The 27,637-nt window shown below is 41.9% G+C and overlaps 1 protein-coding gene across 3 annotated transcripts in view; it reads left to right on the top strand.

Annotated features, from left to right (window-relative positions):
* LOC127581163 (syntaxin-1A) overlaps positions 1 to 27,637 on the top strand; it is a 202,705-nt gene that overhangs the window by 27,170 nt on the left and 147,898 nt on the right. For all 3 annotated transcript variants that reach the window (XM_052035218.1, XM_052035220.1, XM_052035219.1), the window contains exon 3: positions 24,198 to 24,297. In XM_052035218.1, coding sequence (XP_051891178.1) covers positions 24,198 to 24,297 — 100 coding nt within the window. The remainder of the gene's footprint in view (positions 1 to 24,197; positions 24,298 to 27,637) is intronic.

Raw genomic sequence — 27,637 nt, 5'->3', positions numbered from 1 at the left:
AAGACTCCAGGGCTGTATGGCTTCTGCTTCATCTGTTCAGTCTTTCCTGCTTCTCTCAAAGGTCTGGATTACAGTGCTTTCCATTGGGAAGATGATCGTGATCGTGAAGAAAGCAAGGTAGTTCTAGTGGGAGAAATAAGCAAAAAAAAAAGAAGCAATTGAGTCATTTTAAACCTATAGGATCAACTTATTTACAAAAATTCCTCTCAACTGTTGTTAATTGTTGTGATTTTCCAACAACAGGAGATTGTATCTCTAGATTAGTACTTAGACAAATGGTAGTTTAATTTGTATTCAATACCAATATTCCCATTCACAGGTGCTATGCAAAATGCAAACTGAGTGGAGATCTAGCATGATGAAATTCTGCACAATTTTCCATTTGAATCCATCTGATTTACTCCAATTAATTGGGTGTACCAGGATTAGGAAATTGAGCCTGGGGCAAGAATCTTCTGACTTCTGTCTTAATGCATTCTCAAAGTATTCTGGTTGGTCTGAGCTGATTTGAAATTTTCTCATCTGCATTCAAGTGAGTGCTAAGACAAAACTGTCTACGATTTATACCCTAGAGTCAACATGCTCTAAAGGATTAAAAATGTTGCCTATTCTTTCAGAGAGATTGAAGTTTTCTTTCTATTTGCATTACTTTAATTATTAAACAAAAACCTAGCTAAATGCAGATACCTGTCTCCCTTTGCTTATCTCCAAACTCGTGTGACTGTTATGAAGAAGGTTTGTAAAAGGAATATTTTGCCAGCATTATGTTTTCATTGTGATTAGTTTAAACCACGTTGGAGAATCTCTCGGCTTTTTCTCACTCCAGTCTCCTAAACAATGAGCACATCTGTTATTAAGAGTGTTTGGCTAGAAATCCCCTTTGAATTACAAAAAAATAAATTCACATTAATGTTTGCTACAGCATAAACAGTGGTAAGACATTTATTCATTGGCAATTAAAAGTATTGCTTGGTCACTGGCTCGTTTCCACATTGTTTTCTGTGTAATTTCATTAATATATTTAAAAAAAGAACAGTAATCTATTTGATTTGCTCATCAAAATTGCATTGCTTCAGTGGTGCTGAAGAGTGATTTACGAATGTTCAATTTATGAATCTGCTGAAACATTATTATTGATTTTTTTTGGGGGATGCATGTCTTTGATTAAACAATGCTCTTTCACTGTAGTGAATAGTGTGTTACTCTCTGACACGTGAATACATTGTATCAATGGATTTCACAAAGTCTTTTTGGTTCACAAAATTGCACTTAACATTTTCCAGGCACAAGCCAAATTGAGGAATTAATGTATCTTCTATTGAGAATTTATTTTGTCGTAGGTTTTGAAGCCTTTAACATTCACTTGCCCAAGTGTGGATTGCTCTGGTTTCATTTCATTGAAAATATTTCAGACAGTTATGGGAGCTTGGCTATTTTAATTCCCAGAGTAATTTGAGATTGAGAGTCTTAACGTCCCTTAAAAGAGATGGAAACACCTTTTTCTACGAAGTTCATACAGGTGATGGAACAATTTGTCTTGTGACCTACTTGTAGGAGGAGGTAGAATTAATCAGTTGCAGTTGTCCCATTTGTGGCCACAGAAAATCACAAGGAGGGTACAACAATGAGGAGGCATGTGCGCAGGCAGGGAGGGGAATGGTGGCTATAATGATGGGATCCACCTCCCTGCTTCAGCCTGAGATCCCTTCTCCTTTTGAATGAGAGCCCCATCTGGATTAGTTATGAGCTGTAGTGTCAGGCTAGACACAATGCAACTAGGATGTTAGAAACCTTGTTGCTCAATCTATGGGGAGTCGATTATTGCTACCAGCATCAGGAACCCACTCAATGGTATAACACCATCCAATCTGTCAGTCTGGAGAATAATGACAGTAAGGTTTGAATAAAAAAAAATTGCAAAGTAAGTTACTAACTCCTAGAGCTAGAATATAGGTTCAGAGCTAGGTTGATGCTTCAAAGCAAGGCCATGAAGGTTTCATGTTCTATAAAACTGTTACATGAGTATATCCGCAATAAATTCTGCCCCTTCAAAAAAGATGGCTAGGCCACACCTTGTTTTTCTTTTTAAACTGGCACTTGTCCCACTTTTGATTTTGATGAGGTGATTCCCACACCTTTAAGACCAGCACATCTGGGTCTTGTCCTGAAGGAAATAAATGCAGATTGATATGGAGGAAAAACATCCTGTTGCTTTTGGCTCAAGAGTGTACTCATCAAAATCAGTTTTAAGTTGTATCCACTCTGTTAATTACTTTTATTATGTTGAGTTATGTTGAATGAGTTGGGACTGTGCATAATACACTGAACTGCCTGCTTTCAGAGATGAGCTTGCTGCAAATCTGTTCCCCTGCTTTGGAGACAATTTAAAATGGTGCCTGCAGTGTTGATGGTTGTGGCTGGAAGTGATCCAATAACTGGGAGGTGATAGAGTTGTGCAGAGTGCACGTGAAGATAATGATAATTTTAGGTATTTATAGAATGGTATATGGAAAAAAAATACTTTAACATTTTGGAACTTTCACTGACATTATTCTCCTTGCTTTTCAAGTATCAAAATCCTTTGTAAAAATAAAATGCATTCATTGTCCGTGACAAGTAATTCCATTGACTAAATGCCCACTTAAGGTTAGTTTCTTTAATGTTTAATTTTTTTAAATACCTAAAACATGTATCCTCTCAATACTATTTCATTACCCTATAGAAACTATGTACCTTCATAATACATAATCCTGACTACCTCTCTTAGATTACTCTTGAGCTTCATTACCAAACCTTGGCACTGCCATGAATCTGTTCTTTACCCACGCCATTCCGACTGTCAAGTACAAAATACTTGATTGTAGTCCAATTAGAGTTTTGTTCCGTTTCAGTGTTCCCTACATGCTTTCATGTGGCTATATTTGCATGTCCTTGTTTTCTTGTTCTGTCACCTTTAAACACTTTTTCTCTTTGTGCACCATTGTCCTGCTTTACACCATTTAATATCTTGCCCCTGTTCCCTCATCATCACTAGTTCTGGAACTCCATACACTGTGGGAGGACATTCACCGAAGGACTTGCTCTGGCTCTGAGCATCAGCAAAGTAATACATCACTGGTCCCTTGTGCCTGCTCCAACGCTCAATCAGATCATGGCTGATCTTTTACCTCAGTTCCACTTTTGTGCTTTCTCCACATATCCTTCAAATCCCTTTTTATATCTAAAAAATGTTTCAGTTGGTCTTCAATAAGCTCAATGACTCAGCCTCCATATTCCTTTGGAGAAGAGCGTCACAAAGATTCACTACCTTTTGGGGTAGAGGTGGTGTGGTAACTGTTTCCTAAAATGGCATGTCAAATGCAGGAGCAAAGATTAAGCAGAGATAAAAGTGGTTAATGTTTGAAAAACAGGTCAGGCAGCATTAGTGGGAAAAGAAATAGTGTAAGTGTTTCAGGTCAAATACCCTTTGTCAGAGAGACTAACCAGACTGGACTGAAACTCAGCAGAATGAGGTCATTGAAATATACAAAATTCCTAAGAGGCTGGAAAGGGGAGATGAAGGGTTGATGATTTCCCCTAATTGGAGTGTCTAGAATTAGGGGTCACAGTCTCAAAATAAAGTGTTTGACATTCAGGACAGGTGAGATCATCTTTTTTGTTCTGCTTTTTAAGTTTGAACCCAAGCTGCTCGTACTCCTTCAGAAGCATCTCCTTTGTCCTATCTATGTCGTTGGTTCCCACATGGGCCGTGACAGCTGGGTCTTTCCCATTCTACAAGTGCCTCTCAAGCCGTGAGGTTATATCCTTAATGCTGGCACTGGGTAGACAATGCAGTCTGCGGGACTCGTGCTTGTGGCTGAAGAGTACTGTACCCAGCCCGTGAATTTTACTGTCTCTTTTTATCATTACATTCCTCTTCACTCCCCCAGCACAAACGAACCCTGATACCACAATGTCTTGGTCAGTTTGTTCATGCACCCTGCTCTCATCCACACAGTCTGCAAGAACCTCGTATCCATTGGACAAATGCAAGGACTGTGGCTCTTGCAACAGTGCTTTCTGACCCTCATTTCTGCCTCACTCCCAATCATACCCTCCGATGCCTCATGATTGCTCATTTCTATAGTACTGAATCCAAGGGATGTGACTGACTCTCTTCTCCACCCCTCCCCCTATTCACTTCCTGATGCATCACGGTTTCTGAACATCATCTCCTTATCAAAGTTTCTCAAGCCACAGATGCTTACTGCAGATGTGGTCACCACAGATCCCAATGGCTTCCACCATATTACAGCTCCAACACGTGTATCTTGTCATACTTTCCTTGGAATATCTTGCTGACTAGAATGTACACTCCCAGGATATTGTAGTAAAAATACATTGTGATTTTAGTTGGACCCATGGATTTGTATTCCCAGGTAATAACACTTGAGTCACCTGACTCCCATTAACCAGTTCCAGCTGGTCATTCGATTCCATGAGAGACTAATTGTCTACACTTTTGTATTTTTGCAGTTTAAAGCTACAAGATTAAGAGAATTTAAATACAAAATACATTAAGGCAATATGATTTTTAAAAGAAAACTAAAATCTCTCGCTCTAGAGATTATATATTCAGTGGATTTTGCACTCAAAAGTGCACAAAAATTAATTCAACACCAACCACGAGAGCAGTTCGGCCTGTAATATCCACATCCTGTAGAGTGAAGGAAGGAAAATCATATTCACTGCAACCTGATTTAAGGGGTCCCAAATGAATGTTTTTTTTTTCCACTGCGGCCATCATACCAAAGTAAACTAAGCATGAGGGGTCTCATAATACTTTTCCTTCAAAGCAAATTTATGGTTGGTTTGTGAAATGGGCAAGATATCCTTAAAATGGATTAACTCCAATATTCCCAAGTCGATGGCAATTAAAATGATTGTAAAAAGAATGTATAGTTCCATATCCTTCCTCATGGATTACATTTCTACATTAACACTATGCTGAACACTTGTCAAACCTGATCGCATATTGAAGATAGTTTTAAAGACAGCTCACCTATACCCTGAGTCGATGGTAACACACTCTTTGTGTTTTCCTCAGGTTACACAAACATTTTATTTTTAAATTTGTCTTTCTTTTCCTCTTGGACCCCATTACAACATTCATAAACCTTTTGTGGGGTCACACCAATTCTAAGTTCCTGGGGACTCAAGAGACTGCAAATTCTGGAATCTGGAGCAACAAACAAAATGCTGGAAGGACTCAATGGGTCAGGCAGCATCTATGATGGGAAACGGACAGTCAACATTCCCGGTCCAGATGAAAGGTCTCAAACCGAAACGTCGACTGTCTTATTTCCTGGGGTTGGATACAGTTGCTTCAACAAGTGAGAATTCAGAAGATTGTGGATATCCAAATGACTGACATCCTCTTGGCTTATTACCTCCTAGAAAGATGCTCCTTCAGAGTAAAATAGGGCTTCCTACTGCTTTCAGCTGTAATTGCAAGTATTACTGTGCAAAGCCATGCAGGGGTCCTAACTTCCGACCTATCCTGGTAGTTATGATTATAAAGACCTTGTGGCTGACCGATGTAAGTAGCTACTGGGAATAAGCCAAGATACTGTATACCAGGAAGCAGCAACTAAGCATGGCAGGAGCTGAACATGTAGGCTGGGCAGCCTGATGGTTTAAATCATCAGTCATTCCGGAATCTTGGTATTAGTGCATTTTAATGACTGCTCACCCTTTTTCATAAATGAATCATTTTTCTTTCATGAACCAGTCCTACTTAAAGTACAATTCTCTTTCTTTTATTCTTGGTTGGCTTTGATATTACTGCTATTGTGGAAACTGCACTGAGATGGGAATCATATGATCCGGCTGTGAATTCAGTTTCAACAATTTCTACTCAGTGCTTTCAAAGGTGCCCACACCTTGGAATGGGTTGGACCAGCTTATGAAAAGAATTTAACATTTCTGCTACTTCAGATGGATCTAAACCAAGTACAGGAAGGAGAGCCTAGTGGTGTGGCATCATGACAGCAACTTTTCCCTCGATGTCAGCAAAACTAAAGAGCTGGTCATTGACTTCAGGAAGGGGGTGGGGGTAGTGCACACACACCTGTTTACATCAAAGGTGCCGAGGTTGAGAGCAAGTTCCTAGCAGTGAACATCACCAATAGCCTGTCCTGGTCCAACCACGTAGATGCCACGGCCAAGAAAGCTCACCAGCACCTCTACTTCCTCGGGAGGGTAAAGAAATTGGGCATGTTCCCGCTGACCCTCACCAATTTTTATAGATGCACCATAGAAAGCATCTTATCTGGATGTATCACGGCTTGGTTTGGCAACTGATCTGCCTGAGACCACAAGAGACTGCAGAGAGTTGTGGACACAGCTCAGCACATCATGGAAACCAGCCTCCCCTCTATGGACTCTGTCTACACTTCTAGCTGCCTCGGTAAAGCAGCCAACGTAATCAAAGACCTCACCCACCCCGAACATTCTCTCTTCTCTCCCCTCCCATCGGGCAGAAGATACAAAAGCCTGAAAACGCATACTACTCGGCTCAGGACAGCTTCTATCCCACTGTTATAAGACTATTGAATGGTCCGCTTATACGATAAGATGGACTCTTGATCTTACAATCTACCTTGTCGTGGCCTTTGCACCTTATTGTCTACCTGCACTGTATTTTTTCTGTAACTGTAACACTATATTCTGCATTCTGTTTTTCCCTTGTACAACCTTAATGTACTGATGTGATAAAATTATCTGTATGGATGGCACGCAGAACGAAGTTTTTTCACTGTACCTCAGTACATGTGACAATAATAAACCAATTTACCAAGTCTGAGAATTCATTTCAGCATTAGAGCCTAAGTTCTGTCAAATTCTTCTCTTCAGGCAGTCTCTTGGACTCAGGAACGATTTGCTTCCAATCCAACCTGTGGGCTCTGAGGTTGCTTGCTGATGAGGCCCATATGGAGCCCACAGACCCAGCCACAGATAGAGCAGGAGATATTTGATCAGAGAGTGGGTACTCTGAGAAGCAGTGTTCTCCTTCCACCATTAATTTTAGGCTCTTGCATGTTCCTGACGAGATGCCTCAATGTTCTCAGTACCATTCCAAATGCTCCATCTTTATTGTGAGCAGTGCCGAAGTTATGCTTTTCCATGGGGGCTTTGAGAACATCTTGAATTAATCGCTCTGTTCATTTGGTCTTCGCTGGCCTGCACATCAGAGCTGTCTGGGTGTCATTCTCAGTGCAGGGAATGGAAACAGAAGAGTCAGCAGATGCTGGAATCTCGAGCAACAAACGATGTGCTGGAGGAACTCAGTGGCTCGTGCAGCATCTGGCAGGAAAGAAATTGGCGATGATTCGGTTCGATATCCTGACGCAGGGTTTCTTTCCCACAGATGCTACGCGACCTGCTGAGTTTCTCCAGCACATTGTTTGTTGCTTCAGGGCAGGGAATGTTGTCCTGACCTGGACACTGACAATGGTTTGCTTATCCTGCCAGTGGTTTTGGAAGATTTTGTGGAGACAGCATTGGTGAAACCTCTCTGGTGCTTTGAAGTTCCTGCTCTAGGTACTACATGTCCTGGAAGCATGCAAGAGAATTAGGATCTCTGCTGCCCTGTAGACCATGGGGCTTGCTTCAGTTTGAGGGCTTCATCTCCAAATAACCTTTCCTTAAATGGCGAGAGTATACTGATTCACTGAAAGCAATAGTGACTTTCAGCATCGATGTCTGCCTTTGCAGAGACAGCTCCTGAGATATGGAAAGAGGTCCATGTTTTCCATGGTCTCTCCAGCGAGTTCTTTTGTTGGGGAGGTGGCATTGTGCAGTAGAAGCAGGGTGATGGGGGATCTTTGTTTTGAAGCCCATTCTCTTGTAAGTTTTGTTGAAAAGTCAGTGAAGATTTGGAGCCTGACCTCTGAACTTGCATATTTGTGGGAATTGTACAATTACAGCAGATCAAGTGAAGGACCTCATTGGAGTTGGACTTCCCTTCTCCTTCCTTGCCAATCACACCTTGCCAGAAGGTTGAGTCCTTTCCCACCACTGTGTTAAATTTACCGGGGGGATTAGTTTGGAGTGCAGATCAGGACTTTTCTAGTTAGGAGCAGAAATCTCCTGAAACTTCCAAGGTTGTGACATTTGCACTGATAACCATAGCATATTGGTTCTGTGTTCGAGTGAGCCAAAAGGTCATGAGGCATTCGCTACTTCTGCAGGGGAAGTTGGTAAGACACTGTGTACTAGCTCGTTCTTGATGGTGAAGCTCACTTTGTGAAGATGATCCTCTTCTAGGGGTTTGTCCCTCTGTTAGAAGGTGTACCCACTTCCTTGTTCTTTAAACCAGCCATCTTCTGCCTGATGCGCCTCACAGTGCGATAATGTTGAAGTGTGCATGTTCTAGGCTATGATAGCAGCACTGTGTTCAGGTCTGCCACTGTTGGGATTGTCTATGAGGGTCCTGATGTTCCAGATCCCAAACTTTACATTCTGGAGTGGAAGTTGCACTGTGAATGTTTTATTGTAGCGTAGGGTATCTGTTTTCATCTGGGAGGTGAAGAATACACCAGGGGACCTCAGTGATGCTGTAATTGTGACCAACCCAGAAAGGAGACTGGTCTGACTGTGGTAACTACAGAGGGTTCTCCCTTCTCTCTGTCACAAGGAAAGTCATTGCCAGGATGCTCCTCAACCACCACCTCCCAGTGGTGAAGAGCTGCTTCCTGAATTACATCTATCTGGAGGCACAGTGGACATGGTCTTCACTGTGTGACAACTCCCAACAAAAGCAAATACAGCAAGCAACACTTGCTACTATACATGACTTTCTTTGACCTCACTACAACCTTTGACTCCATCAATCAGGAGAGACTGAGGAACACCCTCCTCAAATTCTGCTGCATCTTATATTTGCTTTATGATGGCATGCAAGTCGTGATTTTAACCAACTGGTCATCAACAGAACTAACCTCAGTGAAGATGGGTGTCAAACAAGGCTGCATCATTTTCCAACATTTCACTGAACCTTTGTACTGCAGTGTTGCACCTCACCTCCAAAAAACTTCCCGTGGGCATGGAGCTAATCTTCTGAACTAATGGAAAACTGTTTAACCTATGGTGATTACACACCTGAACTACAGTAGTTGGGCTGCAGTATGCAGAGACACTTACATTTGCACAGTCTTGGAGAGTGAGCTCCAAAAAATTGATGTTCACTGAAGTGTATGAGAGAACAGGTCTTGCACTCAATCCACAAGACCAAGATCCTTTACCAACCTTCCTGCTTCCTCCCACCCCCATCTCTGCACCACACTGCCTCCAAAAATAATGGATCATAGTGAGACCCTGGGAAAATGGAGCACTTCTCCACCTCTCAGCAAAGGCAGATATTGGTCATGAAATGCACCGGGGCATCAAGGTACCAGCACAGTCTTTGGTCAGGTCTGAGCATCTACAAAATTTATTTGTGGATCCTAAGACCTGGCAAAAAGCCCATGGTCGATCAGGCCGCAGTCATCCCTGGCCTCCTCTATGCATCTGACACTTGAACTACCTTTTGCAGGCATCTCAAGGCATCGGAAAAATACCGCAAACATTGTCTTTGCAAAACCCTCCAAATACACTCGAAGGATAAAGCAAACTGATTAGAATTCTCTCCCAAACCAATACCCCAACATTGAGGCCTTATTACACTCAGACAGCTATGGTGGGCAGGCCATTCATTTGCATGTCTGACACCAGACTCCCAAAACAGACATTCCAATCTCACCTTTGACCTTTACCAGATGGACAGTGAAATAGATTTAAGGGTGTGTTCAAAGCTTCCCTGAAGCAATGCAACATCCCCACTGACTCCTTGGAATCTCTGGCCCATGACAGTTTGAGGTGGAGAAGGGGCTTATGCGACAGTATTGAGAACCTTGAAGTCGTGCATTGGGAACACACAGAAACCCTAGAAGGAGTGCACCATAAGCTACTCACCCCCGTACCCTATCAGCCACCTCCTGCCCCTGTCCTTCTCACGTTGGCCTTAGTAGTCCCCTCAGATCTCACAAAACCAGAGTGGAAACAAGGTCATCCGTGGGACTGCTGAATGAGAAGAAAAACATAATACTGAAACTCATCGGCTGAGGTTGGGGTGACCTTGGCCTTGAAGTGGAGGCATCATCAGTTGAACAGTTCCCATTTGTTCTCTAGCTTAGATCCACTGTAGCAGGAGAGTTATGAGAGGTTGTAATGCAGCAAGAACGTTTGAGAGAAGCCTCTCTAGACACCAGTCTATACTGAAAATGGGTCTTTTGTGGATCTGTTGGCTCAGATCACAGCTTGTATGTCACCCTGAAGCAGTCATGGGATGAAAAGAAATTTTGAGCGTAGTTGTATTTGAGAAGGACCACTGTTGATTAAGTCCCTCTCAGCTGATGGAACCTAAAGCTTTTAAAAGATTAATGAAAGCTACACATTGTGGTGGATATTACTGCTTGCAATTCTAGTTGATGCACAGTGAAGATTATGTCCATTGATCCACTGGGTGGATGAATTCTACATTGAAATTCAGAGAATAACTTTTTCACCACTGGAAGAGGACAGTTGAGGAGAATCCTTGCAATGACCTTCACTGTGTAGGGAGACCTCTCCATTGTTACTGCAATCGAACATTCTCTGATTTAATTTCACCATTGTAGCCTAAATGCTGTTAAACTGTACAAAAGAGGTTGGCCCCAATTGCAGCACAACATTGAAATGGCAGAAATATGAATGATATTGCAGTAGGTGCTTGTCTTGTTAAAGCATTGCTTAACAGGAAAAATTTCTTGTCCTTGGTAATGACATCTGTCTTGCACAAATTTTGGCACCTCAGCACATAATTTGTAGGTGGACCTGACGTAGCCTAGAAAAGAAACAAAAGCTGAATGTTTCACCAGTAAGCCGCCTCACTGAGTTACAACTGGGGTTGTAATGAAATGAACGACCATGCTTAAAACTTCCATGCCCAACACCTACCTTGCACCAAGCCCTGCTTGCTCATCACCCATTTTTATAATGCAGGTGCTAAGAGCTGTTTATTATAGCCCATGCTTTGTTAAGCAGCCCCAGCAATTGTTTTGTATGTGACAGTGCAGCTTCATTTACCTCAACCCTCCTTCCTACAGCCTCACCTACACTGGCATCCTACTTGATAATGCTTTCAGTTAAAAATTTTAGTTTTTGTGTTAAATCGTTCTGTGGCCTCCATCTATATATCATGCTGCCTTTTTAAGAACTGGATTGTCTCACATTGTCTACTTCCATTTTAGTTATTGCTTTGAATGGAGAATATCTTAGTTAAGATCTACCACAGTCTGGAAGCATCGTTCTTGTAGCAGCTGAAGGGAAGCGCATAGATACAATAATCCTTCCATCAATGGCAGTCACAGCATTAGTGGTTAAGGCCCAAAACTCTGGAATTCCCTTAGTGAATCTCTCCCACTGCATAAAACCCATTGCTTGGGCCACTCCTAATACGGTTTGATGTGCTTGTATTAATTTTTGCTCTGTATTTCTTCTGAAACATGGTAATGAGTTAAATGAGTATTGCATGTTGCTTTTGCTTTTATGGTACAGTTTATTACTAGTTAATGTTAATTGTTAAGCTATCCCTGGAAGTGCTTTCAATTTGGTTTCTTTGATTTCAAAGAAACAAGTCGTAGTTACTCTTACCAGAATCTGAAACAAATGAGATTAAAATGCACACTATTAGGTAGGTTTGATTGCTGCCTCAATGATGTCATTCGTAAACAATATTGTGTGGATTGAAGTGATGCTGGATTTATGCTGTTATTTGGATGTTTCCACATCTCATTGTGTAAATCAGGAATGACCAAACTGGGTCCCACAAGCCAAATTTATCCTGCAGCAACTGTCAGATTAGCCTTTTATTTGACTCAAAAGTTGCCATGCATGGCAGAACAAATTGTTCCTCCACAATGTTCCACCATTTTGGAGGCCTTAGAGGCATCGTGCTGGGGAGAGGATCACATGGATGGGTGGTGGGGTTGGAGAGAGGAAGGGGGTGTTGATCTGAGGGTTAATTGGAAGATGTGAGTCACAAAGCTGATTGAGTTGTGTTGGGAAGATTGGCCACATAATATCTGGTGGGGCGGGTGGAACCACTGATGGGTGCTGAAGAGTTGATACTCTGGAGGGAATTCCAACAGGTAAAGTAGGGCTGATATGGTTCGGCAGACACTTGCAGCAAGGTGGGGCATGGAAAATGGTTGGAGGAAGATAGACTCATCAGTGGCCCAGGACGGAGATCCTAATTGATGCCCAAATGGGTCTCCACCCTCTGGTAGGACCTGCTTCATTGTGTGAACTTCATGCCATGCTTGACCCTCATGCGCATGACAGAATTTTGCACCTTTGATACCAAACAAGCCTGGCCTGTTGCTGGACATCTCAGCACGCCCAGTGGTTTTGTGCATGAGCGTATCATACACACAGCACTGTTGGCAAAGTGGAACAAATAGGGATGGGCAATAACTTTCTGCCTTGCCAGCAGCAGCCACCTCCCATGACTGACTATTCTAATTCATCCAGGAAGTTTATAGTACACCCCCTCAATTAGTTCTGTGTTAAACTGAACAAGACTATCGCATTTCTTTTATCTTTCTGTATGACAGTAACTCCAGTTTCTTGATTTTGAAACTCTCCTGAAGGTATAAAGTCATCTGCCTCTTTTTTCCTATTCCTTAACTCTGTATCTCACTGAATAATTGATTCCTATCTTCTGGAGTGAGCTATAAAAATAGCTGCAGTCATTACCTACTGCTGCAAACACCCAGACATCCGGATCCTTGCTTCTAATGCTTCCAGGGTTATTAGCTTGTATTTTTCCTTGTTAGCACATTTTGAAATAAAAATCTGCATTGTATCCTCTCCTACTTCTTGTTCACCTTTCAGATTTAATACTTGTGGCTATTATTTGATCCCATACTATTCACCTTTAAGTTAAGGGAGTCTGATTCCTTTGTCAGTAGCTCCTGTGCCTGATCATTTTGCCTGACTTTTAAGAAGCAAGAGTCTTCCTACTGACAATGATCTAAAATATTTTGGAGGATGAGTCCAGGAATCTTCCTGAAATTATTTATTATACAAGCCACAAGTGGCACTGACTTATCCACAATTCTGTTGGTACTCAGGCTTCATTGAAGATCAGCAATGACTTTACAATAAAACACTGGTTTGTGGCAAATTATTTAGCTTTAGATTCCAAGAAATGGTCTTGATCTACTTTCAAGCTTTTTGCTTCACATTGCTAATAACACCAAGATTTCTCAGCACTTGCTCCATTTCCTGTTGTCTTGTTCCTTGTTTTAGACCATCCTGCGATCAATATTTGTAACCTTAGCCCTCAAAACACACACTCTCACTCTCACACACTCACACTCACTCACTCACACTCTCTCTCTCTCTCTCTCTCTCTCTCTCTCTCATTTATTTATTGACTTTGCTTTCACAGCACCATTGCAGTTGCTGGATCTCTCAATTCCAGAATCACCTTTGTTACAGTTGTTTGCTTGGACCAAACCTCTTTCTATCTGTCCAGGCTGGTGTACTTGAGTGCACCAAAAGGGGATTTGTTCTTTCACCCTACTATCCAAATTCTCTCTGTTTTTGTGGATTTTATGAGACACATAAGAATAGAGACTAGTTCTTAAAAGCATGCCAATGTGATGTATTTTACATCATAAATAGTGCAAAATTATTAAACATTTATCCAGGGTGCTTAATCACTAGCTCTTAATTAAGATTTTCCATCAGGACCAAGCCTATTGTCCTTTAGTAGAGCTTTCAAACTGGAGACGAAGCATCTTTATTTGTTGGACATCATCCCACACACAATCCTCTTAATTTCTACCAGTTTGTAGGTAGTATTTTAACTGAGGGTCCAGAAGTTCCTCAGTACTGGTAACAAATTGAAATATATGTAGGATGGAGTCCAAGAAACATCGTGAAATCGTTAAAATGTTAAGCAACGATCAAATACTCAAGCGTTTTAGAAATTTCAGATGAACATTTGCACATTTTCACAGGTTTCCTGGCACTAGCTGACTCAATTTTTCTTTCATAATGTTGTGTGTGGATAGCTCTATGATGTATGTGTGCATGATGGAATGGTGGATTTTACTTTTGTTCTCAAATATGTGGAAGAATAGCAGCACAAACCAATTTTAGTATTTTGTAGATGTATGTGAATGTTTTGCTGGAAGATTATCATTAGAAAATGTTGTGAATCAGTACCTGCTCTTCAATGAAACCAGTGAAGTAGCAGCTTGTCTTCTTTGTATGTTCCCTTAATTACAGAAAGCACTGTCTGTGGCACAATAAGAAAAGAATATTAATTGCCAGAGGTTATGACTGCAACAGAGCAGGGACGGTTAATGTTTACACACAATGATCAATGACAGAATCAAAGAGGCAGATCTGTGACCATGGAAAGTTCACCCTGTCAGGAATCTGCTCCAGCTCTCTCCGAACAGCACACATGGGTTTAAAGGGTTCGATACCTGGGTACCCACTACAATGTTATGATCAAACACATCAACTTGAAAAGCAACAAAAGCTGACAGCTCAGAAATAACCTTGAGCAGCTGCCCAATGCTGAGAGGATGTGGAGTTGTATTTCCACTGCAGTGGCACATGCCTAGGTAATAATTTGTTGGGAGGATACTCAACATTTAATTATTTTATTGTAAGCAGAAAAAAGTCCTTAAGCACACAAGTCATTGTGTGCAGAAATGACTGAAGAGAGATTTGCATGGTTATAGTTATAAAGGGATCTTGTACTTGTATGCATAAATTGACTGTAAACAACAAAACCAGAAAATGCTGGAAAGATTCAGCAGGTTAAGCTGCATCTGTGGGAAGAGAAACAAGAGTCGACGTTTCAGGTCCGAGATCCTCCGTCAAAACCAAAAAGGAGACCGTTTCAGTTCTGACGAAGGGTCTCCGACCTGAAACATTGACTCTCTTTCTCTTCCCTTCAGATGCAGCCTGCTGAGTATTTCTAGCATATTCTGTTTTTGCTTTAGATTTCCAGCATATGATTTTTTTTTTTACTTTCACTTATTGTAAACAGCAACTTTACCATGGAGAGCTTAACACAGGGAGGTGGGTTTGTGTTGAGTGGGAACCTTGTTCCAACCCACCAATCCAGTTTTGATAGAGACAGCCTCTGTGCCTCCAGGATTCTTTTCCCTTCCACTTTAATCACGGGCTGAATGCCAAAGATGGCTAGAGTGAGGCATGGACTGTTCCAGTACTAGTTCTGGATCTGTCAGGATGGGTGTTTCACTTTGGCTCCTGAGCAAACCTGCTAATGGCCCCAACATCAGGTGCCAATCACTGCTTCTCCGCACAACCACGCCCATCCCTGCCCCCACTTGCATCTCCACAGAAATAATATCATCTATGGACTTTAATCCATATTGTATTGTGCCACTTCTTCAAGACTAGCTTCATTTGTAGTGCTCCTGTCTCAAAGAGTTGCAGGCTGGTTTTAAACAGTACAAGGTAACAGTGAAGCTCACTTCTCCTTACTGACCCCTTCATAGCCCACTTGCACTGCTGAAGCATCCAGCCAGTGAACAGCATGACTTGTGCTGGCTGGATACCACAATCATTATTAGAAGGCAACAGGCTTAATGTACACTGAACAGGCATCGGTTAATCACGTTCGTTAAGCCTTTTGGTGGTTTTGAACTTGGTCCAAATATGTTCTGTTAGCGCTTAGACCCCCCCAGCCCATTTGACAGTTTGTAGGCAAAATATTAAAATTACTGTAATCTTCTGTAAAATACACTGATGCAACTGAGCATGTAAAGCACTGAACTGCCATAAATCAGTATGAATCTACATGTAATGTAAACAAATTAAAATAGATCTCCATGATATCATGCTCAACCAGTGTAGTCGTGTAAATTGTATTGACATCTTGGCAAGTGCGATGGGGTATTTTACTGAGTGGTCAAAATAATGTACAAGATGTTGGGTAATTTTCAGTTTTTTGGGGTATGAAAGTACAATGAACTTCTGAATTGTTGTAATGTGAGGAATATAAGCTCTGTGTTGTCCATAATAGGAGCAGGCCGCATTATATTTCTCATAAGTAAAGACTAGATATAATAAATAACATAAATAGTAGTGAGAATGGGTCACATTTCCCATTCATGCCTGCTCCTTTATCATTGATTATGGCCATCCTTCAACCTTCTCTTTCTTACCCATTTCCCTTAAAATCCCTCAGTTCCCTTGAAATTCATCAATTGTTTTAAATATGCTCAACAGAAAGAAACTACATAAAGCCAGAATAGAGAATTCGGAGGTTCATAACCCTAGTTTAGGAAGTTTGTGTTTGAGTCCTAAGTAGCTGACCCTTTACACTGAGACTGACTTCTGGTTCTGGATTCTCTAACCAGGGAAAACAGCCTCTCGGAATGTACCCTATAAAGCCCTTAAATTTTATATATTGCAATGAGGTACCATATTGCTCCTAAGCACAGAGTATATTGCTGAAGCTGCAGCCTGACTTTGATTTTAATACTCCCAATCACATGCCCACAGCATTCACCAGACAGTCTTGGCACAAAATTATTGGTTAATTAAGGAGCAGCATAAAACATTCAGCTACTTGCGTTTTACCCGAGATGCTCATCCCAAGGTGCATCTTTAAACCCGCCCCATATCTGAGACCTTTACACATTAGTCTTGATACCACACCAAGCCTGCGCTACACAGCACTGCAGCAAACCTGTCTGGCAATGACAAATTCCTAGATCAGTGTCACGTGATGCCGCAAGAGTCCACCTTGCACACTGCTGGATAATTCAGCACTTCAGCAGCTGCAGCCTTTGAATCATTGGCAACAGTTCTGCTCCTCATGATTACATTTGTATCTGCTCCTGACTTGCATTCTCAGGATTGCAATTATCCCTTTTATATTCGTATGTGGGTGGTGGGCACTGTCGACAAGGACAGCACTTATCCGCCAACCTAATTGCCTTTGAGAAGTTTGTGGCAAGCTGCCACCATGTACTGCTGCAGATAAATGATGCAGGTACTCCCACTGTGCAGCTACATGGGAATTTCTAGGATTCTGACCAGGAGAAAAAGAGACCTATATTTTTTTTATATCTCTTTTTCATGAAGTCCACAAGCAATTTGCAGCCAGTTAAACACTTTGTGAAATGTAGTCTCTGTAATATAGGTACAGTGAAAGATGATATATTTTCAAGTCGGTGGTATATGATTTAAGCAAGGAATCTTAAGAGGGTGTCGTTCAAATTACTTATTTTGCCTTCCCAGCCTAGGAGGTACAAGTTGTGGCTTTGGGTGGTGCTGTCGAAGAAGTGGATGGTGTACACTGCACGTTTAAGGTGGTCCATCATTATCCAGCCAAGCTTGTAGGCAAACCCCACGATGTTCATGGTGGGGATTCAGTGACTATAATTTTGTTAAATGTCAAGGGAACCTAGTTAGACTCTGGTTGCAGGTGATTAAAGTCTCAGTATTTTTCTCAATCCCTCTGAGGTACTAAAGAATACCCAATAAATTAAATCAATTTACAAATGTACTTGATTTGTTAAAAGAGCTTACAGAGGGCCAGGACAACACATCTACTTTGTGTTTACTCCATAGAAGCAGGCAGACTTCTGGCAAGTTTTACACTAAACATTATAATGAGGACCCAGAGAGAAGTTGGCCACATGCTATAATTTTCAAAGTGGTGCGAGCAAATATTACACACATTGCAATTGTTGCTTTGCATTGTGTGTGATTTGAATGGTACTTGTCACTTATTAAGCTTAGCATGGTGAGTGCATGGATATATTGCTACTTTAAAGTTGTCAGTGGAACTGGACACTGTGCAGTCATAAGTAAACATCTGATCTTATGGAGGAAATGTGTCAATGAGGCATCAAGGCGTATGAGTCCTACGGCACAGAAACCTGTTGGCCCATCATGTCCAGTTGACCATTTTGCCCATCTACACTAATCCCATGTGTCCACATTAGGTCCATATCTTTCTATGCCTTGTCTATTCAAGTGCCTGTTTAAATGCACCTCCTCTGGCAGCAAGTTTCGGATATCAACCACTCACTTTGTGTGTTTAAAAAAAGACCTTTCCCCACACAACTATCTTCCTTAATGTTGAACATCGATTCTTTCAGTGGCCTGTCTTCGTCCAATCCCCACTGTCTTCAATTTTTTTTTCACTGGGGCTCCTTGGTCCAAAACTATCTTGATGTGAAGTAAGTTCACTCTCATGTCACCTCAGGAATTCTGTTCTTTTATTCCATGTAATGAGGCTGTAGTGAGATCCAGAGATGAGAGGACTTGGGGTAACATACACTGACTGACAGTGAACACTCCATGGTTACCTCCCATTTTGTTCACCCTGGCAACATGTCCCAGAATTTTATACCCTTTAGTTATACGTCCACTCAGTTTTTTTTCCCCTAAAAGAAAACAACTTCAGCTTAGCCAGTCTCTTATAATTAAAAATTTCCAGCCCTGACATTATCCTTTTGTATCTTTTCGCCCTTTCTGGTGATACCTGTAGTATGGGAACCAGGACTGTACACTGTCCTTAACTATGGCCTAACTAGAGTTTTGTATATTTCTAATGTGACCACCCTGCTCGTATTCTGTAAGATAGCTGATAAATGCAAAAAAATCCTCCATGCCATCTTAACTACCTTATCTACCTGTCTTGTTGCCTTCAGGGATCTGTGGACGTAGACTCCATACCATTTTTTGTGTATTCCCTTGCCTTGCTTGCCATCCCAGCTGCATTAAACCAGCTCTTCAGATTGAATTCCATTTGTCATTTTTGTGACCACATAACCAATCCATGGTTCTCGCAGCCTAGAATTATGCTACAATTTTTTTGAATCCTTGGTAAACATTATAATAATTGTCCCTGCATTAGTCTAAACCATTAGTCTGCACTGCAAAAATATGGGCAGAATATACTGGACAAATTTCCCCTTTTTTAAATGACTATATTGTAACTGTAGTGAAACAGCTTGCCCTGCAATAAAGTTAGGTCTGGAGCACAAATTGTCAGTGCTACAGCTGTCACCTTGTCAGCCCTACAACCTTTGCTGTATCCAACGTACTTGGCTGTGTTTTTTAAATTGTGGGAGTAAATAGAATTAGCTGAAGGCTGGATTTAGTGATAGTGGGGATCTTGGGAGGAAGCGGAGACGGATCATCAGTTGGCAGTTCTGAGTGAAGATGTTTGCAAACATCTTAGCTTTACCTTTTCCACATGCAGGCCTAGCTCCACTGTCATTGAGGGGAGTGGGGATCTGAATGGTGACATCTCATTCCATCGATGGTGTAGTTGTCCACCACAATTCTTGATGATTTGAGAAGAGATAAGATAAGATCTTTATTAGTCACATGTACATCAAAACACAGTGAAATGCATCTTTTGTGTAGTGTTCTGGGGGGTGGGGGGCAGCCTGCAAGTATTGGTATTGGTTTATTATTGTCACTTGTACCGAGGTACAGTGAAAAACTTGTCTTACAAACCGATCGTACAGATCAATGCATTACACAGTGCAGTTACATTGGGTTAGTACAGAGTGCATTGAGGTAGTACAGAGTGCATTGAGGTAGTACAGGTAAAAACAATAACAGTACAGTAGAGTAAAGTGTCGCCACACTTCTGGTGCCAACATAGCACGCCCACAACTTCCTAACCCGTACGTCTTTGGAATGTGGGAGGAAACCGGAGCACCCGGAGGAAACCCATGCAGACACGGGGAGAACGTACAAACTCCTTACAGACAGCGACAGGAATTGAACCCGGGTCGCTGGCGCTGTAAAGTGTTACGCTAACCGTTACACTACCGTGCCTTATCTGCCATGCTGTTATGGATTAATTTAGCTCCAATTGTGGCATAATAGTTACACTGTTCAGCATGAATTGAGCCCTGTGTTATAACTGCACCATGATGACAATCCATTGATAGGTGCACCTAGTTTTGATCCTCATTTGTTCTTCAGGATCACGTTGAATCAGCATTCATTATGCCAATCATGCATGACCATGAAGTTCTGGATTTGGTGCAGTACATTTTGCTGCTGTTGATAGCCCACAATGTCTCATAGGAGCCGAGTTTTGAGCTGCTAAAATTGTTCAGAATCCATCCATTTAAATAATGGTAATGCCACACAAGATGATGAGGGTGTTCTACTCATGGTCAGGACTGTGGCACTCCTACCGACACTATTATGGATAGATTGATGAAGGTTACATCAAGTTGGTTTTTCCCCTTGTATTGGTTCTTTCACCATCTGTTCTAGCAGCTATATCATTTGGGAGTCAGTAGTGTGGTCTGTGGAGATACTATTGAGTACTCTTGGTGATGAACACCTTAAAAGTACGTTCTATGCTCTTGCTCATGTTCAACAAGTAATGTTCAACATGAAGATGTGCCATTCATCAACTGAGGTAGAGCAGCATACCTTCATCAAAAAATTGTTTTTTTTTTGGTTCACGTTTGATCTGACGCCATGTGACTTCACAGGGTCTAGAGTTAATGTGAATGAATCCCTCCCATTCTAGTGCCACTTGAGGTAGGTATGTTCTGATTTGACAGGACATCCTGGGGTAGTGATGGAGGAATAAGACATATTGTCTGATTTTTGTGAGTATGCTAGTGTCAGTCTATAGATATACTGGAAGAGTTCTGCCAGATTAGATACAAAATATCAGTCCCCAAATCTTGAAGAAGAAAATTGCAAGGTTGACTATGCTGTATGGGCTTTTGTTGTGTCTATTGCCTTGAACAGTGCAGGGTAGTCGATCTAGTTTTAGTTTTCTTAGCCTTTTGATACAAGTAAATGGATTGTTAGGCTCTTTTAACTACATTATTGTTGGATTTGTTTGTAAGTAAAATCAGGAAGGACAGTGAATTTCTTTCCCTCAAGGCCCCAGTGAACCAAACATATTTTTACAATATTCTAGCAGTTTCTTGGTCACCTTTTGCTTTTTTTTAAAATGTTGAACATCTTTAATTAGCATATTTCTTCAGCAACTAACACATTTGCCTGTAAAACACTTCTAATTAAGTACGGCACAAGTGAGGTGGTAAGACTTCACTGTACTGATCTGTCAAAGAAACCCAGGTTTAGCTACAGCATGGGTTAGCCATGGAGTGAAACACTCACCGGACTGTCTCAGCTGGTGCTTTACCTCTAACCCCAAGTCCACCAGTGTCATCTTTACATTTCCCCATAGAGCCCATAACCTCGCAGTTCCCAAACCAATGACAGGTTTTCACTGAATTTTCAAATCATTGGACCCAGTGCTTTCATTATTTTTCATTCATAGGATGCAGACTCCACTAGTAATGCCCGTTTTCAAATTCTTGGATGGAGTGGCATGCTTGGCTATTTCTGGGGGTGGTTACAAGTAAGTCACATCGCTGGTGCTGGAATCACATTTAGGGCAGACCAGTGAGGCTGGCAGACTTTTCTCGGGGAAGAAAGAGTTTACTCCCGCAAGGGTATTAGTAAATCAGATTTTTTTTTAAATGACAGTCTGACAGTCCAAATTTATTTAAATTCCTGAGTTGCCATGGATCTATGCTCATCTGTTTGCATTCTAGTTCAATAATTAAACCATGACTGGAAGGGTTAAGGGAACCAACGTTGGTGTCCTCTCACAGGTGAACATCCACAATACTGAGGTTGTAGTTTCAGAGGGAGCTTTACTCTGACTAACCTGCGCTGTCCTGCCCTGGGAGTGTGTGATGGGACAGTGTAGAGGGAGCTTCCTGCTCTATGGATTCTCCCCATTTGCTTCTCTTTCCAACTTTTCAACCTCCTGCAGCTTGCTGCCCAATGACAGTCAGATGTGGTAGGTTTTCATAGCCTGGTCTGTGGTGAGCAGGGATAGGCATAAGCAAGGCCACACAAGCATAGCCTCAAAGCTTGTCAGCCATAATAATGTTTTCTTCCATTTACCTTCTACCTGCCTCTTCTAAACAATCATCATTGTCATTTGGCTGGATGGATCTGTGCCAGCTTCCTGTGAAGTTCCCCTTCTCATGCAGCCCTGATGATTACCCCTGTCCTCAGGTTGTTCCAATTCAGTTTTGAAGACCCCAACCCCCATCAGATCATCATACAAAAAATTTTGTAGTTTAATTGGCCACTACAAATTCCTCCTACTGTGCAGGTGAGTGGGAGGAGGTAGTGGGGAGAACAAAAGGGGATTAGTGTAGGATTAAGATAAATGGGTGTTTGATGGTCAGTGTGAACTGAGCGGGCGGAAGGCCCTGTTCCCATGTTGTATGATCATACCTCTGTGTGAAGTAGGAGCAGGGGTCGGCCACTTGGCCTTGTAGAGCACAGCTGATCTGATGTCACTGCAGCTCTGCATTCCCACCCAACCCTGATAACCAGAGATTGACAGCAGAGATCCTATGAAGGGATGAAAGGCATCCCGGACCAATGGGCAATTAGTTCCTCATTGCAGACCCCACTGCTGGCCCACCAGGCTTGATGTCTCATGTGGGTCTTATACAGAAGGAGGCTGTTCGGCCCATTGGGACTTTGCCAGCTCCGAGGAGAGCAGTCCCATTGGACCCATTCCTCTTATTTCCCTGTATCCTGCAATGTTTTCTCCCACACACGCCTATCAACTCCCCTTTTGATTCTTTTTTAGCCATTAACCTACACTAAAGGGTAATTTATGGCTAAATAACCTGCCAGCATGTCTTTGGAACGTGGGAAGAAACCGTAACACCTGTAAGAAACACATGCAACCACAGAAGAGAACATGCAAACTCCACACAGATTGCACTTGAGATCAGAATCAAACCTGGCATCCTGAAGTTGTGTGGCTCATGTAGTTCAGGACTGATGAAGGTTTCTGTGCAGTCAACAAACACTGTTGGGGTTTTTGAGGCAACTGCAGTACATCCTGAAAAGTGATGGAGGCCTACTTAAATTGACCAATGGTTCTGAGAGCTTCACTTAGCAACTAAGGATGCTATTGCTTGGCTGAGTGAATGTTGGTAATTGGTTTACTATTGTCACATTTACTGAGATACAGTGAAAAGTTTTTGTTTGTGTGCCATCCAGACAAATCGTTCCATAGGTAAGTACATCAAGGTAGTACAAAAAAAACTGATTGCAGAATATAGTGTTACAGTTACAGAGAAAGTGCATTACAGGTAGACAAGTAAGATGTAAGGGCCATGACGAGGTAGACTGAGAGATCAAGAGTTCATCTTTATCGTATAAGAGGTCCATTCGAGTCCTATAACAGTGGGATAGAAGCTGTCCTTGAGCCTGGTGGTGCATTTTCTCTCTTCTGCCCAATAGGAGGGAGGAGAGTGAATGACTGGGGTGGGAAGGGTCCTTGGTTTTGTCGGCTGCTTTCCTGACACAGCGGGAGGTGGAGACAGAGCCAATAGAGGGGAGGCTGGTTAGTGTGATGGGAGGCTGAGTAAAATAAATAAATAGGAAACATAAAATAAACCTGCTTACGAAAAACTAGGAAAAGTCACTTTACATTGAGCACCACAACAGCAAGATGTGTACACAGAAGTCAAGAATACTTGAAGATTTCTGATATTCTGCCAAGAATCACTTGAGAGTACAGAGGCAGTGTTATATAACTGTGTTAATTATGCATCTAAAAATATTTCAAAGTGATGGAGAAGATTTAAAGAACGATAATGAAGACTCCAGGATTAACATCATTAGCAGGGGATAGGGAGTAACTCCATTGTGCTGAAAATGTTGAAGTACAGGAGGTACTTTGTACAATGTTTTTAAATGCAGACAAGGACCACAATGAATTGTTCTTTGTTGGAAAAGATCAGAAGTAAACCAGGTACTGAAAGAAGAACAGTACACTAAGCTCTTCAGAGGAATTATCTGTCGTTATCATATTCTATGAGCATTCCTTGTCCTATAATTTGGCTTTAGGGCTCTGCATAATTGACAACAGCACAGTAGCTGGAAGGGTCTGCAGGCGTTATTGTAGGGACCTTGTTTTATTACATTGCACAACTGGTAATGCTCTAAATGCAAATCTGCTTTCTTTTATTCTCTGATCTCCACTGAGCAGTTGAAGGAATATGTTTCTAAATGCTTTGATCTCTTATAATTGACAGGTTGAAGAAATTCGACAATTCATAGATAAGATCTCTGAGAATGTGGAAGAGGTGAAACGGAAACACAGTGCAATCCTCGCGGCACCAAACCCGGATGAAAGTAAGCATTTGTTTTTCCAGAAGTTCTAAATGGATCTTTGAGGATGCTCTGTGCGCTTCTCTGAGATTGGCTGCACTGAATTGGGTTGTACGATCATGAAGGTTGAGTGTTTGATCACTGAGTGACCTTGCCGGTTAGGGATGAACCCTTGGGTCTTAAGAGTGATCTCCCCGAGTGGGGATGGACCCTCGGGTAAAGCATCCTGCTGGGTAAGCTGACTTTCCAATATTGGCTGTTCTTTTAGGTTTAGAGCTTCGTCAGGCCAATGAACTTGATCTACGACTTTAACAAGGTCCAAAGCAAGAGATGCCACAAAATGATTAACTGCAGTCATATGCTTAAAATTAACTTGACTGATAACATTTGAAGCAAAAACTCTGATCTTGTTCTGATGTTTACACTACAGTCATGGTTATGGTGATACATTTCATTATTTGCTGTAACAAAACAGCACAAGCAGGTTCCCCATGCACCCAGTACAGTCACTAATGTACTGGGTAAGTTTCTTTTCTCTTTACATTGTCCACTACATCAAAACACCTAATTGCTGTGCACTGCAGTTAGGAATTCTCATAATAACCATGTGTGTAATAATACGTGATCTGGAGTCACAGACAGAAGTAAATGAATGCCAAGGGATGGAGTGAGAGGCAGACTGCTTATCCGGGGGAAGATGGATCTATTTGAATGGAGAACTTTAAGTGTAGGAAGGAAGGGGAGGGGGATTGTTTGTGAAAGAGAGAATAACAGGAGAAGGATGGGGGGAAGTAATGGCAGTGAAGGCAGCCGAAGCTGGGAGCATGACTTCAACGAGAAGAAGGGAGCAACTTTTCAGGGGGAGGAGGAGGAACTTTAAAGTTGACTGGCAGCTTAATTATTTTTTAAGGGAGAGGAGTGCCAGTCAGTAATAGCAACCTTCAGTAAAATGGTTAGTATAGAATGTAGTGCATCTGGAGTGGGTTGACTGCCTTTGCAATCTATAATGGTGGAAAGGAGGGTGTGAGTGAAGGATCATATGTGTCTGTTGATTCACCTACGCTGACTGACTGGCTCTTCATGTTGGAGCTGATTAGTTTGCCAACATAATGATGAAGCACTGCATGACTGGAAAGCTAAAGCTGGACTCATGGTTGGCTGAAGAGCCTGCTTCTGTGCTGTACAACTCGATGACTCTTTGCTGTCTGGTCTGCAGCTCTGAAAATAAAATTACATTCTTTTTTATATTGCGTCCACATGCATGGGTTGGTAAAGGCAGCCAAGTAAAGAAAGAACTTGTGCAGTTTGCTGCAGTGAAGCTGAATCAGGCACAAAAACCTTAAGTTTTATTTACGGTTGGTGAGATGTCATTATCTCCTGCACAAATATTTCTCGGATGGGAAGGATAAAGAGGATGTGTTGTAATCACCACCTGCTGATAGACTGCAGTCGCTGTGAGTGAGCTGAAAAGCTGTGGTGTTCAGCTGTAAGAACAAAGCAGGGCAGCTGCTGCAGTCCTGGCTCTCCTGCAGTGTGAGAGCACAAGCTGCACACAAGGGGAGCGTGGTTAACAACACGTATGGGGATCGGATGACTGGTGTGAATGGAGAATGCGGCAGGAGAGTGGGGGTAGGGCAGTCAGCCGCCTTACTTCATTCATGTTTTCTGCACAGCGTTTGAAACCTGTAATCTGTAAGAGCACCTTCCCTTCTGCAACGTCCAGTTAATGAGGTGTCTGTAAGCTAAAGTTGTTCATGTATTGCAATATCATTCTGTGGATATTAGAACCAAATACTTCCTGATGCTAGTTATGTTGATGCCAATTGTCTTAATTCTTGTGCCGGTCTCCACTGCGGTGATGAACATTTCTGATAAAACTTCTTTACCAAAAATTACTTGGCTCCATCATAAGCAAAGTGTAATTTAGAAACCCTGCATGATTCCAGAGCTCCAGGATAGCTCCAAGCTGCCTGCACAATTATAAATGCATGGTGTGGGCACCTCCCACACTGGGGGTGGATGGGGTTCCTTCCACTACCGTTGACTTAGTCAGATCGTATGGCGGGTGGGTGTGCAGCTATCACTGATGTCATGGGGCAGAAGTTCTGGCAGTAGACAGACTGTTTTTGGCTCCAGTTTGTGTGACAGGAAGTATCAGAACTGAAACACATGAAATGTGGGATTGTAGCTCAGGATTAATGCAGACAAAGGAAGGTTTAACATTAACTACTTATCCTAGATGCCAGTGATATTTTCCAATTTCTTTGAACTGACTATTCCTGGTTGCCTTACTGACATACTGATGGCCCTATGTCTTGAGCTGCTTCTGCTTATGTTAGGAATGTTATGTTAAGGAAAGATGGAGACGAGAGAGAGACTGCAGATGCTGGAAATCTGGAGCAACACCAGCATTTTGTGTGTGTCTGTTAAGGAAAGATGTCCATTTTTCAATGATGCTGAAAAATGATAGGGTGTGACTTATGGAGTACAACTTTCAAATGATAGATGGTATTCCCAACATCTTGGTACTCTTATTTCACTTCGCTAAAGATTACAGGGCTGGGAGGTGCTGCCCAAAAGGGCTTGGTTATTTGCAACACCACATATTACAAACAGTGAAGATATGGCCTGTTGGTGATGCAGGGTTGAATATTGAATCTACTGGCAGAAGTGTAGCTTGTTCTGACCTGAATTGTGTTGAGTTGCTTCAGTGTTGCAGCTGAACCCCAGGACATAAACTTGTAGATGTTGGAAAGAAATTGATGTGTCTTTCAAAGCTGCATCCCTAATCTCTCATGTTTCCACCAACGTTGTTGATATGGCTGATTCACTTGGACTCCTACTGAATTGTGTCTGCTAGAATATTGATGGTGAGGTAAGTAATATTGGTGCCATTGAACAGTAGGAAGATGTTTGAGCATTTGGCTGTTAAGTATGGTCATTATTTAAGACCTGACTTGGTATGACCATTATTTGAAATTTGTTATCTCAAACCTGGATGTTGTTAGAGTCGAAGAACCCTTTTAACCTTGATTTTCCTGCAGCTCTTTTGTGTCATAATTGATAAAATTTTGTCTTTACGGCAAGAGTGGCTAATCATACTTTTTATCAGATGTACAACTGAATCGAGCGTGGAAGTGAGATCTGAAGGCAAGTGGTTTTGGTTTTACCAATTACTCAAGCCTAATGTTAAAAAAAATGCTGGTGCTGCAGGTGAAAATCGTTGTCCTGAATTTTGTGAATAGGGCAAATCTGGGTAATTTTCACATTGGTCTGTGTTGAACTCAGTCACTTTGTAAAGCCTGGAGTGAACTCAATTGTTTGGGCTCTGGATTCCATGAAAGTGAGAGCTTTAGGAAGGACC

Source organism: Pristis pectinata, chromosome 21 (assembly GCF_009764475.1).
Source record: "Pristis pectinata isolate sPriPec2 chromosome 21, sPriPec2.1.pri, whole genome shotgun sequence".
NCBI lineage: Eukaryota > Metazoa > Chordata > Chondrichthyes > Rhinopristiformes > Pristidae > Pristis > Pristis pectinata.
This window is presented reverse-complemented; position numbering and strand designations above follow the sequence as displayed.